The following is a 14,137-nucleotide window of genomic DNA, read 5'->3' on the forward strand; positions in this document are numbered from 1 at the left end:
TTTCTGCTCCTATGATGCTGCTTGGCCTGCTGTGTTCATCCAGCTCTGCACCTTGTTGTATCGGATTCTCCAGCAACTGCAGTTCCTACTATCTCTGGGTTTAAATTCAGGTGTGACTGTGAGAGAATAGGTAAAATAAACAAGACAAGGCTTTTGGGGGTTGCGGGGAAAACACAGGATAAGTAGACACTCAGTCCGCATTTGATCTTACCAATGTAAAGGTGATCACATTGTGAGAGGCCAATATATCCGAACTCTTAAAATAAAGACCAAATTTACTCTTTTCATTGTAGACCATGACACATGTACGGGTCAGAAGTGCCTGGGTTCAAGATGCACCCAAGAGATGTCAGCGTGTGGGCAAGGTAGGTTCAGACAAGGCCAGAATACTTGAAGATGCATGAGCAGAAGTAGACCATTCAGTCCATCAAGTCTGCTCCACAATTCAATGAGATCATGGCTGATCTGATAATCTTCAACTCCACTTTCCTGCCTTTTTCCCATAACCCTTGATTCCCTTACTGATTAAAATCTGTCTCAGCCTTGAATGTACTTAATGGCCCAGCTTCGAAAACCCCTTCGCAGTAAAGAATTTCACAGATTCACTATCCTCTGAGAGAAGAAATTTGTCCTCATCTGCCTTAAATGGGCAATTGGTTACTTTGACATTATGACCTCCTGTCCTAGACTCTCCCAAAAGGAGAAACAACCTTTCACATCTACCCTGTCAAGTTCCCTAAGAATCTTATATGCTTCAACAAGGTTGCCTCTCATTATTCTAAACTCCAATGAGCACACATCCAATCTACTCAACCTCTCCTCATCAGACAGTCCCTCCAGACCTGGGATCAACCTAGTGAACATTCTCTGGACTGCCCCCAATGCCAGTATATTTCCATGGGCAAGGGGCCTAAAACAGTTCGCAGTATTCCAGTTATCACCTGACCAGGTCCTTGTCTTCTTTTAGCAAGGCTTTCCCATTTTTATGCTGTCCGTAATACCTGCTGAACTTAGACACTAACATTTTGTGATTCATGGATAAACCCTCAGTGCTGTAGCTTTCTGCAGTATTTGTACATTTAAATAATAATCAGTTCCTCTGTTCTTTCTGCCAAAGTATTCTTTATATACACCATGAGGGCAGGTGGGATTTCAGTTTGACATTTCATCCAAAAGTCAACACCTCCAAAAGTGCAGCACTCCCTCAGTACTGCACGAGAGATGCCAGCCTAAGTCTCAAATCTCTGCAGTGGGACTGGGATACACAACATTCTGACTCAGAAACACATATGCTGCCACTGAGCCCTGGCCAATACACAAAGGATAGTAAACCAAAATGGTAGCTGAAAGTGTCTCTTAATTGGTAGTACAAATTCTAACTACATTAGTCTTTGTTAATTGTGAAAAACAAACTGAAAAGTCTTAAAAGTGCTTCTCATTTATAAGCTGAAAGTAACGAATACATTCCAGTCTGCAACATTTCATACAACTTATTGCTAACTGACATCAGCCTGCATTAACATAGCAACAGGTGAGCACACTACTTATTGCACTAAATGTAATTAAAACCAATGCAATAAATAAATTTTTCCAGAAGAAGGGTCCCGACCTGAAACATCAACTTTCCTGCTCCTCTAATGTTGCCTGGCTTGCTGTGTTCCTCCAGCTCCACACTGTGTTATCAATAAATAGTGTGATACTTCTATCTCAATAAGGAAGTTTCTTTCTCATTTCATACCTGTCAACCTAATTTGCAAACTTGAACAGAAAACTCAACTGTAATTTCTGGTACCATCTGATAGAAGTGTTCAAAATCATGAGTGGTTAATACAGAGCAGTTAGGGAGAAACTGGTGCCATTGGCAAAAGGGTCAAAAAAACAAGGCATCGGTTTAGAGCTAAGGGAAAAATAAAGAAGCAACGTAAGTAAAAATGTTTATGCACAGTGAATGTGCAGGCAGGCTCCATTGTGGCTATCAAAATAGAACTAGATAATTATTTGAAGAGAAAGGCTTGCAGGACAACACGGAAAAGGGCAGAGTAATTTTTGTCAACAGCATGCATGGATGTGACAGCTGAATAGCTTCCTCTGTGTTATAGCCTGTCTATAATTATAGAAACTGTAAAAGAAACAGACCCCTGCTTTTAATATAGAAGTACAGTGAGGTAGTGTTTACATTCCTGTGACTTGTCATTCCAAAATGTCAGGGCTAATAGCCCAAAGAACTGAAATCCCACCTTTGCAATTCTAATTTAGTTTAAATAAAATCTGCAAAGTAAGATGTTGGTATTGGGAAAAGTAACCTTGACACAATGTTGGATTGTCATAAAAACCTATCAGGGCCTTCAGGTAATTAAATCTGCTATTTTTACCCAGTGTGGACCTACCCCAGATTCACAACAACGTAGTTGGCTCTGGACTGGCCTCTGCAGTGGCCCAGACAGCCACTTAGTTGTGTTGAACCTGCTGCAAAGAATCATCACACAGACTGCGTCAGGTCAAAAAGTGACAGATCCACCATCACCTTCTCAAAGACAAAGACAAAGGCAAACAATGGCAGCCTTGCCAGCAACACCAAATTCCTAAAATGAATCAGAAAGTAATAGTAACTCTTACTGGATCATTTGTGTCAGTGTGTCCATCTTAGTTTCTGGGCTCCACGCAATAGAATCCACCCGTATTCCTCGATGAAATGTCTGAAGTGTCTTGAATTCCATACCTTTAATTTCCATATCTTCTTCCTAAAAAAGATTAGAATGCAATATTCATAATATTCACAAGCTGATACAGTCCTGAGTTGATAGTGTCCTAGCCTCTGAGTCAAAAAGTTATTGGGTTCAGATGTTACCCTTGAACTGGGCCACTTCAAGGGCAGCTAAGAGTCAACCATATCGCTGTGGGCCTGGAGTCACATGTAGGCCAGACCAGGTAAGGACCACAGATTTCCCTCCCTAAAGGACATTCGTGAATCAAATGGAGTTTTACCATATTGGACAATAGTTACATGGTCACCAATACTGAGATTAGTTTACAACCCACATTTTATTAACAGAACTTAATTTCCATGACTACTGTGGTGGGATTTGAACCTGTGACCCCAGAGCACAAGCCTCAGCCTCTAGGTTACTAATCCAGCAATAACTTTGAAATATTCAGCCCATTGAGCCTACTCCACTGTTCAATGAGATCAAGGCTGATCATTTATCTTCACAGCTTTCTCTTGTACTATTCCCATATCCCTTGAAGTCATGAACAGACATTGATAACCCTCTGGCTACTAATGTCTGCCTTCCTGGCATGAAAGATCCCAAACTATTATTTTGAAGAAGTGTGCTAGGAGATTTCCCTGATGGGCATATTAATCCCTCAAACAATACAATTTATAGTGAAAAAATACAAACCATGCAATTACTGCCTCATTATGGTTCACAGGCTCATCCTATGTGCAAATTGGCTTTTACTGTTCTTATTGCACAAATATAGCCATAGATATCAAAAAAAGGGAGATAGTGGCATTATAGTAATGTCCTTTCTGTCCTTTAGGGAAGGAGATCTGTAGCACTGGCCTGGTTTGGACACCACGTGACCCTGTATCCATACAGTCAAAAAGACTCTTCAACCCATTGTGTCCGTGCCAGTCACCAAACATCCATCTATTCTAATTCTATTTTCCAATACTTTATCTTGTATGCTATGCTTTTTCTAGTGCTCATCTAGATACTTTTCAAATGTCTTGAGGGCTCCCACCTCCACCAGCCTTTTAGGTAGTGAGTTCACGGTATCCATCTCCCTGTGGGTCAAAATGATCTCCTCAAATCCTTTCTAAACCTCCTGCTCCCTGTCTTAAAATTGTGAGCCCTGATTATTGACGCTTCTATTAAAGGGAACTGTTTCCACATATCTACCCTGTCTAAGCCTCCTTAACTTTGTACACCTCAATCAGGTCCCCCCAGCCTTCTCTGTTCTAAGGAAAACAACTTCAGCCTATCCAAAATAAAAACCAAAGAACTGCGGATGCTGTAAATCAGGAACAAAAACAAAGTTGCTGGAAAAGCTCAGCAGGTTTGGCAGCATCTGTGGAGGAGAAAACAGAGTTAACATTTCGGGTCTGGTGACCCTTCCTCAGAATTGATGGTGGCCGGGAAAACGTCAGTTTATATGCAGAAAATAGGGAGGTGGGTGGGGTAGGGAGTAAACGATAAGATAGAGCCCAAAGAGAGAGAAAGACAGTTGGACAGACAAAGGAGTTGCTAACGATCAGGCTGGGAGGGTGAATGGTTGTTAATGAGAACTGTTAGTGACTAACAACAAGGGGGTGTGTAGTGGCAGGCTATGTGGTAACAAGGCCTGGTGTGTGGAGTGGGGGGGCTGGCACATGGGAGGGTTTAGGCCCTAAGATTATTGAACTCAATATTGAGTCCGGAGGGCTGTAGGGTCCCCAAGCGGAAAATGAGGTGTTGTTTCTCCAGCTTGCGTTGGGCTTCACTAGAACACTATAGCAAGCCAGAGACAGAGATGTTGGCCGGAGAGCAGGGTGGTGCCTTGAAGTGGCAGGCAACAGGTAGTTCAGGGTCTTTTTTGCGAGCAGAACGTAGATGTTCTGCGAAGCGGTCACCAAGTCTACGCTTCGTTTCCCCAATGTTGAGGAGACCACATTGTGAGCAGCGAATGCAGTAGACTAGATTCTTGGAAGTGCAGGTGAAGTGTTGCTTCACCTGGAAGGTATGTTTGGGCCCTTGGATAGTGGGGAGGGAGGAGGTAAACGGGCAAGTGTTGCACCTTCGCCGGTTACAGGGGAAGGTGCCGTAGGGGTGTGAGGAGGTGTTGGGGGTGAAGGAAGTGTGGACCAGGGTGTCCCGGAGGGAACGGTCCCTGCTGAAGGCGGACAAGGAAGGGGAGGGGAATATGTGTCTGGTGGTGGCATCTTGCTGGAGGTGGCGAAAATGGCGTCTGATGATCTTCTGGATGTGGATGCTGGTGGGGTGGTAGGTGAGGATAAGGGGAACCCTATCGCTGTTGCAGGAGGGAAGAGAAGGGGCGAGGGTGGAAGTGCGGGAGATGGGTCGGACCTGGTTGAGGACCCTGTCGACAACGGAGCTGGGGAATCCTCGGTTGAGGAAGAGTGTGGACATTTCGGAGGCTCCCTTGTTGAAGTTGGCCTCATCTGAACATATGCGACGGAGACGGAGGAACTGAGAAAACGGGATGGAGTCATACCTTCCAGGTGAAGCAACACTTCACCTGCACTTCCAAGAATCTAGTCTACTGCATTCGCTGCTCACAATGTGGTCTCCTCTACATTGGGGAAACGAAGCGTAGACTTGGCGACCGCTTCGCAGAACATCTACGTTCTGCTCGCAAAAAAGACCCTGAACTACCTGTTGCCTGCCACTTCAAGGCACCACCCTGCTCTCTGGCCAATATCTCTGTCTCCGGCTTGCTACAGTGTTCCAGTGAGGCCCAACGCATGCTGGAGGAACAACACCTCATTTTCCGCTTGGGGACCCTGCAGCCCTCTGGACTCAATATTGAGTTCAATAATTTTAGGGCCTAAACTCTCCCATGTGCCAGCTCCCCCCACTCCACACACCAGGCCTTGTTACCACATAGCCTGCCACTACACACCCCCTTGTTGTTAGTCACTAACAGTCCCCATTAACAACTACTCACCCTCCCAGCCTGATCGTTAGCAACTCCTTTGTCTGTCCAACTGTCTTTCTCTCGCTTTGGGCTCTATCTTATCGTTTACTCCCTACCCCACCCACCTCCCTATTTTCTGCATATAAACTGACGTTTTCTCAGCCACCATCAGTTCTGAGGAAGGGTCACCAGACCCGAAACGTTAACTCTGTTTTCTCCTCCATAGATGCTGCCAAACCTGCTGAGCTTTTCCAGCAACTTCTGTTTTTGTTCAGCCTATCCAGCCTGATTTTATAGCTGAATCATTCCAGCCCAGGCAAATCCTGGTGAATACCCTCTACACCCTCTCTAGTGCAATCACATCTTTCCTATAAGGTGGTACCAGAACTGCACACAGTACTCCAGCTGTGGCCTGATGTTACATACAGCACCATCATAACCTCCCTGTTGTTGTATTCAATGCCTTGACTAATAAAGGCAAGCATAGAAATGTGGTTGACTCTTAACTGCCCTCTGTAAGCCACTCAGTTCCAGGGAGGACCAATAAATCCAGAAAATCCCGGAAACGAAAATAAACCGATTCATTAATTGTAAAGTGCCTAGGGAGTACTGCATCCATGCTATGTTTTGATCAGCTCAATTGTTGTTCGGTGGCCCTTACTCTGCATGCAACACCACCAAACTTAGTTGAAGGTAAAAACCCCAAAGAACGGTGGATGCTGGAAATCAGAAACTGCTGGTGGGGAAAAAAAACACTCAGCAGATCTGGCAGCATCTGTGGAGAACGCAGAGTTAACGTTTCTCGTTCACTGACCCTTCTTCAGAATTGATTTTAGCTAGGAAAAGGTTTGTAAAAATGCTGAAGATGGTGTGGGGGTAGAAGTAAACGATACGTGGAGAGGGAACCCAGAGAGAGAAAAAAAACATACTTGGGCAGACAAATGAGTAAAGGTCAGCCTCGGAAAATCAACAGCTAAACAAGAAAAAAGATTAGAATGGAAATCCTGTGGGAGAGAGGAGCAGAACTTCTTCAAGATGAGCACACCTCAAAGAGATGTAGCAGTGCAGCATGGTTTCTGTGGCCCTCGATGTGTTGCTACCTACTTCTCTTCCTTATCCCTTCCTCACCACATCCCTCTCCCCAAAACAGTCACACGCTCCCAGAAAAGAACCTGCCAGGGCAGCCCACCTGAAAGCGGCAGCTCCCTACCACGATGTAGTTGTCGCCTCCGTAGGCGACCAGGCTGCCAGTACCGCAGTCCTCGAAAGGGTTAAACTCCACCACGTGCACCGTCTCGTCGGTCGGCACCGTGTGCGTGGCGCCCCGCGATGCCGCCTCGTTAACCATCATATCCCCCCCCCCTTTCCAGTCCCGGAACCCGGGGGGATTGGAGAGAATCCCCGATGGAACGTTCAAACTCGCCCGGAAAGCCCTCGATGGAACGTTCAGACACGGCCACTCGCCGCTGATTGGCTGCCTCCGCTTCGCTTCCGGGAGGAAAGTGCAACATTGTAACGGCAACGCTCTGATTGGTTACAGCTGCTCCGGCCCGGGACTTTTAAATTGGCCTGGAGCTGGGTGTGGGTGAAAAGTCTGAGTGGGATCTACCTTCACCTTTAAGCTAGGAGGTTTGCTCGCAGAATAAGGTGCTGTGTTAGTGCTGACTTCTTTAGGCAGGGCTTTTTGGTGAGTGAGGCAGAATCAGTGAGAGCTTGAGCGCTGGCTTTGGAGATTGGGAGCAGCTATACGCAAGCGACAGTTGGTGAGTTCAAGAACTGAGGAGTCGCCCACTTTCAACTGCGAGCCTCAAATTGCCTGAATCATGGGTTTGAGCTGGAGAAAACGGCAAAATACTCGCGTTCGCCTCCTTATTACTAGCATTCCAGCGTATTCAAAGGGAAACTTGGCCGCCAAAAATAGTGAATGAAGTATTTTTAAGCACTACTGATATTGACGGCTTTTTTTTTAATGTCTCGCGGGAAAGGTATTGGTTAGTACATTACGTGAAGGTTTTTTTTTCTAATCACTTGTGGGATGTGGGCATTGCTGGCTGGGCCAGCATTTCTTGCCCATCCCTAGTTGCCCCTTGAGAAGGTGGTGGTGAGCTGTCTTCTTGAACTGCTGCAGTCCTCCTGCTATGGGTTGACCCACAATGCCCTGAAGGAGGGAATTCCAGGATTTTTGACCTAGTGACAATGAAGGAACAGTGATATATTTCCAAGTCAAGATGGTGAGTGACTTGGAGGTGGTGGTGTTCATATAGAGACTTAGACTTTGTTCAGTGTGGAAACAGGCCCTTTGGCCCAACAAATCCCCACCAACTCTTTCAGCATCCCACCCATTTCCCCCTACAACCCACCTAATCTACACATCCCTGAACACTATGGGCAATTTAGCATAGCCAATCCACCCAGCCTGCAAGTCTTTGGATAGTGGGAGGAAACTGGAGTGCATGGAAACCCAGGCAGACATGGGGAGAATGTGCAAACTCAACACAGAATTGAACCCAGGTCCCTGGTGCTGTGAGGCAGCAGTGCTACCCACTGAGCCACCATGCTGCCCTGAGTCATAGTCGCACATTCTGACCAAATATCCTAAATCTAATCCCATTTACCAGCATTTGGCCCAGACCCATGTATCTGATGCCCTTGTCCTTCTAGCTGGAAGTGGCTGTGGGTTTGGAAGGTGCTGTCTGAGGTTATATGGTGAATTTCCCAGGCTGTTTGTAACAACCTGGAGAAGTTCTAATTGAATAAATTCACTTTTGGGTGGGTTTTTAATGAAGAAAAAAAAACTGTTGCTGACCCTTTATTTATTGGTCGCCATTAAGTTCTGAAACGTAGCTCTGAACCATTGGGAACTCAAATCAGTCTTGGAACCTGATGAAGGGTCCTGACCCAAAAAGCTGCCTTTCGTGCTCCTCTGCTGCCTGACTTGCTGTGTTCCCATGGCCTGAAACTGTATAGACTTTGAGTCCACCTGATTTATTTTTTTTTCCCTCTCTCTAGCTAGTGACGTGGCTTTTATGTATGATATATCTCCTGGGAAGCCCACTTAGCTTACACAACCCTGGACACTCGGGGCAATTTGGCATGGCCAATCCACCTAACTGTACACCTTTGGACTATGGGAGGAAACCTGCACAGACAGGGGGAGAATGTACAAACTCCATACAGACAGTCACCTGAGGCTAGAATTGAACCCGGGTCCCTGGCACAGTTAGCTGCCGTGCTGCTCAGAAAGAGGGCACTGGTATGTTAGCTTTGTGCAAGCTCTCTGTTTATCAATTTAGTTCCACTCTTCCTGCTCCCAGTCACTGAAAATGATTAGTGTGTCAGTGGCTGGGCCAGCCCTTCAGAACTACTTCAGTGCTGAGCTGCTGCCTTGTACTGCTGTAGTTTTGGAGTTGTGGTTACAAATATGCTGTGGATATCCAGAATTTTGACCCAGCCACACAGAATGGAGGGTGATAATAGAAGGTGGAGTGTAGTTTGAAGTAGAACTAGAGGGATTAGATGCCTGACGACTGGCTGGAAGGTATATTCCCATGATGTAAAATTCTGACTGATTTACAGGCAAGGGTGTTCCCATGCATCTGTTGTTGCTGTCGTTCTAAATGGTTGAGGTCATGAGTTTGGACAGTGTTGTGGCAGGGCCTTGTTGATTTGCTACTGTGGGTTGGTGATGGTATATAATCTAAATTATTTTTTTGAAAGTTATTAAATCTACTTCAATCCTGCTCTATTTTACAGGTAATTCATTTTAGTGACCAAATTACAAAATTGATAAAATGGCTCATCAAGAAATGGTATATGGAAATGGTTAGATTTACTTTTTTTTTTTTTTTTTAAGAAATGCAAAGGGTCGTGGCTGGGGCTATACATTTGGCCCAGTAACAGACGATCTGCTGTCCCTTCATGTCTCCAAGGGATGGACTGATGAAGTACTGGCCTTTTTTCTTGGCAGTTCCCAATTATATCCAAACTCTCTATGCCAAATCATATGCCATTCCCCTTGGGCATTCTTTAAATTTATTGTCACTTTGCAGTATAAGACCATAAGATATAGTTGCAGAACTAGGCCATTCAGTCCATCAAGTCTGCTCTGCCTTTTGATCATAACTTATGTTTCTCAGCCCCAATCTCCTGCCTTCTTCCCGTAACCGTTGATCAAATTACTAATCAAGATCCTGTCTTAAAGGCACAGAATAACTTGGCCTCCACAGTCTTCTGTGGGAGTAAGTTTCATAGATTCACCACCTTCAGGCTGAAGAAACTCCTCATCTCTGTTCTAAAGGGTTGGCCCTTTGCTCTGAAACTGTCCGCCAGGTCCTAATCTCTCCTACTATTGGAAATGTCTTCTCTACTCTATTCAGACCTCTCCGTATTCTACAAGATTCAGTCACATTCCCATGCAGGATCCAGGAGCTAATTTCCTAAAGTTCTTGGAGTGCCATAATGACATGGACTGCTGTGATTCACGGAGAGTCACCAAGAATGGGCCTTGGCTACATCATCTAGAAACTAAAAATTCCAATCTTTATCATGATTTCACCATCTCCCCTGGTTGCCCTACTCCAGCTCTCCACCCACATTTGCAGGAGTTCTTCAACACTAGAGCAGTTATATAGTCTCCCTTCCTCTTCCCATTACTGGTAGGAATTAATATGGCAGGCCCTCAATTCGTGGTAGATTAACTTAATGTGTTCCCTTGCTGTCAAACAGTTGCTTAAGTTGTCAGTCCTGCTCCTGGGCAAGGAACTTGCACAAAGTCCCAGTCCAGTCACAAGTTGACAATGGGAATGTGCATGGCCTGTTTTTTTTTAGCTTTCTTTTTTCTGAACCTCACCATCCTGGTAGATTCGGGTCACAGGCCCATCTTGCAGCCTGCCTGCATTTGTATTCCCAGATCAGTGGAAATTAAAATTAGACAAGGTGTAAAGCAGGTGCCTGAACTGATGCTGTTCTGGCCAGATGTTTTAGGATAAAATTAGGATCTGTTATTTCAGAATGACAGCCTGTGACAGTTTAGAACTGTTTCACGTTAAAACTTGCATGTTGTATAAAATAACAATGACACTAGCTGACAACACTGAGCTAGTCAGAGATCTACAGCAAGGCTCTCTGGCTGATCATGGTCAAAAGCAACCAACTAACGATTCATAAACTATCTATTTTCTAAAACTTGACCCATTGTCTGTTATACCTCCAGTATTGCAAGTGCACATCTAAAATGCTACTAGAATATTAAGGATCTCTGCCTCCACCACCCTTGCAGGCAGTGAGTTGTTTGCTCTGATCCAGGGTTAGAAATGCTGCATGTTATGAGCTGACTTCTGAGCTGTGTAGAAGCAAAAGCCTGACTCTTGTAGGAAAATGGGTTCTTAGTGCCAAATTTGGCTCAGTTCTTTCATTAACTTCAATAATATCCTTTTTTTTTTGTTCACTTAACAATATGGCATTGACAAGATGATTTGATGAAAGCTGACTAAGAGGAGGATGAAAAAGTCCTATAATTGAGCATGCTAGATAGCAGAGATTAACTGAAACACTGTTCACAGGATCTGCTCATCAGAGTATCCATGAGTGGTCTCAAATTCACTTTGGACTTAGACCATTTCAGAGTGCACTTAAAAGTCAATTGCATTGCTTTTGGTCTGGAGTCACACATAGGTTGGACTAAGGATAGCAGATTTCCTTTAAGAACATTAGTGAATCAGATGGGAGTCTAGAAATCTGTTAGTCAATGAGAATAGCTTTTTATCCTTGATTTATTGAATTAATTAAATTGGATAGTATCCTTTGGCTGTGTTGGAATCTGAACCCACATCTCTGGATCATGAATCATGACATCTTGGTTTCTAGCTTGATATCCTATGCACTACAGATTCAACAGAAATGTTCAGAAGGGATGCACAAACCAAAAGGACAACTAGCAGTGTAAGACTTAGTGGATTTCTCTTTCAGAAATGCCAGGCAATGCATGATGCTCCAAATAGTTTCCTCCCCCTGTGCTGCAGTCTGTCATTCCATATGATCAAAGTTTTTTTTATTAGAATTAACTTCTGGCAAGTGTCACACTTGCTTTGCAGTACTCTTTCCCAGTTTGCATTTTGTTGGTTTACTATAAAACAGCAGGTTTGACACCATGGGATGTCTGCCAGCAATGTACAGTATTACAAGGCTGGAATTTAACTTGACCTTTCTGCAAGGGTCGCATTTAATTCCTATTACATTTTTGTGGCTTCAGACTAGTTGATTGTGACCAATGCAACTGGAGTTCAGCTAGCTTTGTGTAATGAAAATCTCCTTTTTTCACTTTATGCTGAAGAAAGGGAGAATTTTAACTGATCTTGTGTCCATATACTAAGTAAACATTAGTAGCTTAATTTAACTGCATTAAAAATGCTACATAAATGCAAGCTGTTGTTTCCTTTTGTCCATGTCTAATGGAAGTCTTGTGCAACTTTTCCCATTGGTTAAGTGCAGATTCTGGCTCTTTTCATTGGTCGATGTTCTACAATCTCTTGCTAGAAAAGAATTTGTGTGCATAAGAACCAAATGTCCTGAATAAAATACTCCTCCAACAAACCCCTGTGATATGCCTGTCACAACTCTGACCACAAAACCCACTACTGATTTTTTTTTTGTAAAATACATCTGCTTCATTAATATCCTTCAGAAAAGGCAATGTCCAATCCTTACCCAGTCTGGCCTGCATGTGACTCCAACAGCAATGTGGTTGACTCTGAACTGCCTCTGGGCAACTAGGGATGGATAATAAATGCTGGCCTGGTGAGTAATTCCCCAAATGATGAGAATGAATTTAAAAAATAAACTCCAGAACATCTTAAACAGTGTCCTGAATTTATAGATGCTTGTATAATTTATCATGGTGTTTGTTCACTCTCTCACAGAGACATGGATTCTCTTCAACAGAAAGTATTACAGTTGATAAGGAGATTCCGGAAAGGATGGTGCCAGTTTCTGGAGCGTGAGAGAACTACTGTTTGTGGTGCTGATAATATGCTTATCGTTTTGCAGCTTGCTATGGCCGAAATAAATAAAGAGGTGAGTTGACATCATCAATAGACTAGAATGAGAATAGAGGAGGCCATTCAACCCCTCTGTCAATGAGGTCTTGGCTGATCTGGGTCCAAACTCCATCTATCCACCTGGTCTCCATAGCCTTTTGGAATCATGGCTTGAAACAGTGTCCCACTCTGATTTGGAAGTATCAATTCAAGTGGGTGCATGTTGCTTTTGATAAGAGAATTCCACGTTTCCACCACTGCAAGGATGTATCTCCTATTCAGTGGCATGGTGGTAATGTCACTGGACTCGTATTCCAAAGGCCTGGAATAACATTGCTGAGCATATGGATTTGAATCGCAATAGGGTTGCTGGTGAAATTTAAAGTGCACCCTAGCATGAGAATGCTGGATAGAGTAAAGGCAACCAGAACAAGAGGGCATAGATTTGAAGGGATGTGTGAAAAAAAATTTCACACAGCAAATAGTTATGGACTGGAATGCACTGCCTGGAAATGTGGTGGAGGCAGGTTCAATTGAATCATTCAAGAGGACTTTGGATGGCTTTTTGGATAAAATGGTGTGCCAGGATTTGGAGACAGGGCAGGAAATTGGCACTATATAATAGAGCCAGACTAAATAAGAGAGCTGATGCAGTCACAATGGGTCAAATGGTCTCTGTGCCATAATAGTTCTGTGATTCTAAATTTCCCAAGGCCAGATTTTAAAGCTGAGTCTCAGACTCTCCAAGCAGTGGACAAAAAAGACTCCTGCTTTCTAATCAACTCCTTTTTTTTTTAAAGTTCTAAAATATCAATGTAGTCACCCTTCGATATTCCATGAATAATTGTTTGAGATTGGCATAGACTCAAGTCGAGGTAGTGCATGGATGACTTGCATTGAAACAATTACACTCAGCATGGTGAAATAGCTTATGCTTGGTATAGTGAATATGTTGAATGAATTGTTGAGAGAAGTAGGTAATGAGTCCATTTAAGGCATTAGTTCAATATTTGATGGTGTGGGGCACATGGGGTGTGGGGTTATGAGGTTTAAGGACCAGAATCCAAAGCTGTTGTCCTGATAAATTAAAAGGTACTATAGAACATAGAACATTACAGCGCAGTACAGGCCCTTTGGCCCTCGATGTTGCGCTGACCTGTGAAACCAATCTGAAGCCCATCTAACCTAAACTATTCCATTATCATCCATGTGTTTATCCAATGACCATTTAAATGCCCTTAAAGTGGGCGAGTCTACTATTTTTGCAGGCAGGGCATTCCACGCCCTTACTACTCTGAGTAAAGAACCTACCTCTGACATCTGTCCTATATCTATCACCCCTCAATTTAAAGCTATGTCCCCTCGTGCTAGCTATCACCATCCAAGGAAAAAGGGTCCCACTGTCCACCCTACCTAATCCTCTGATCTTGTATGTCTCTATCAAGTCACCTCTTAACCTTCTT

The 14,137-nt window shown here is 43.9% G+C and overlaps 2 protein-coding genes across 3 annotated transcripts in view; one reads left to right on the forward strand and one right to left on the reverse strand.

Annotated features, from left to right (window-relative positions):
- The window catches only part of nup37 (nucleoporin 37), a 37,738-nt gene extending 30,609 nt beyond the window's left edge, over positions 1-7,129 (reverse strand). The window contains exons 1-2 of the mRNA XM_048607614.1: positions 6,830-7,129; positions 2,617-2,741 (exon numbers count right to left, since the gene is read on the reverse strand). Coding sequence (XP_048463571.1) covers positions 2,617-2,741; positions 6,830-6,991 — 287 coding nt within the window. The 5' untranslated portion in view covers positions 6,992-7,129. The remainder of the gene's footprint in view (positions 1-2,616; positions 2,742-6,829) is intronic.
- LOC109914144 (PARP1 binding protein) overlaps positions 1-14,137 on the forward strand; it is a 78,026-nt gene that overhangs the window by 26,017 nt on the left and 37,872 nt on the right. Inside the window, exons 2-3 of one of the 2 annotated variants that reach the window (XM_048607611.1) lie at positions 294-365; positions 12,558-12,711. In XM_048607611.1, coding sequence (XP_048463568.1) covers positions 304-365; positions 12,558-12,711 — 216 coding nt within the window. In that variant the 5' untranslated portion in view covers positions 294-303. Of the gene's footprint in view, positions 1-293; positions 366-7,218; positions 7,404-12,557; positions 12,712-14,137 lie in introns of those variants that run through there. The other variant, XM_048607612.1, reaches the window with a different exon arrangement.

This window comes from Rhincodon typus, chromosome 18 (assembly GCF_021869965.1).
Source record: "Rhincodon typus isolate 14 chromosome 18, sRhiTyp1.1, whole genome shotgun sequence".
Taxonomy (NCBI): Eukaryota; Metazoa; Chordata; class Chondrichthyes; order Orectolobiformes; family Rhincodontidae; genus Rhincodon; species Rhincodon typus.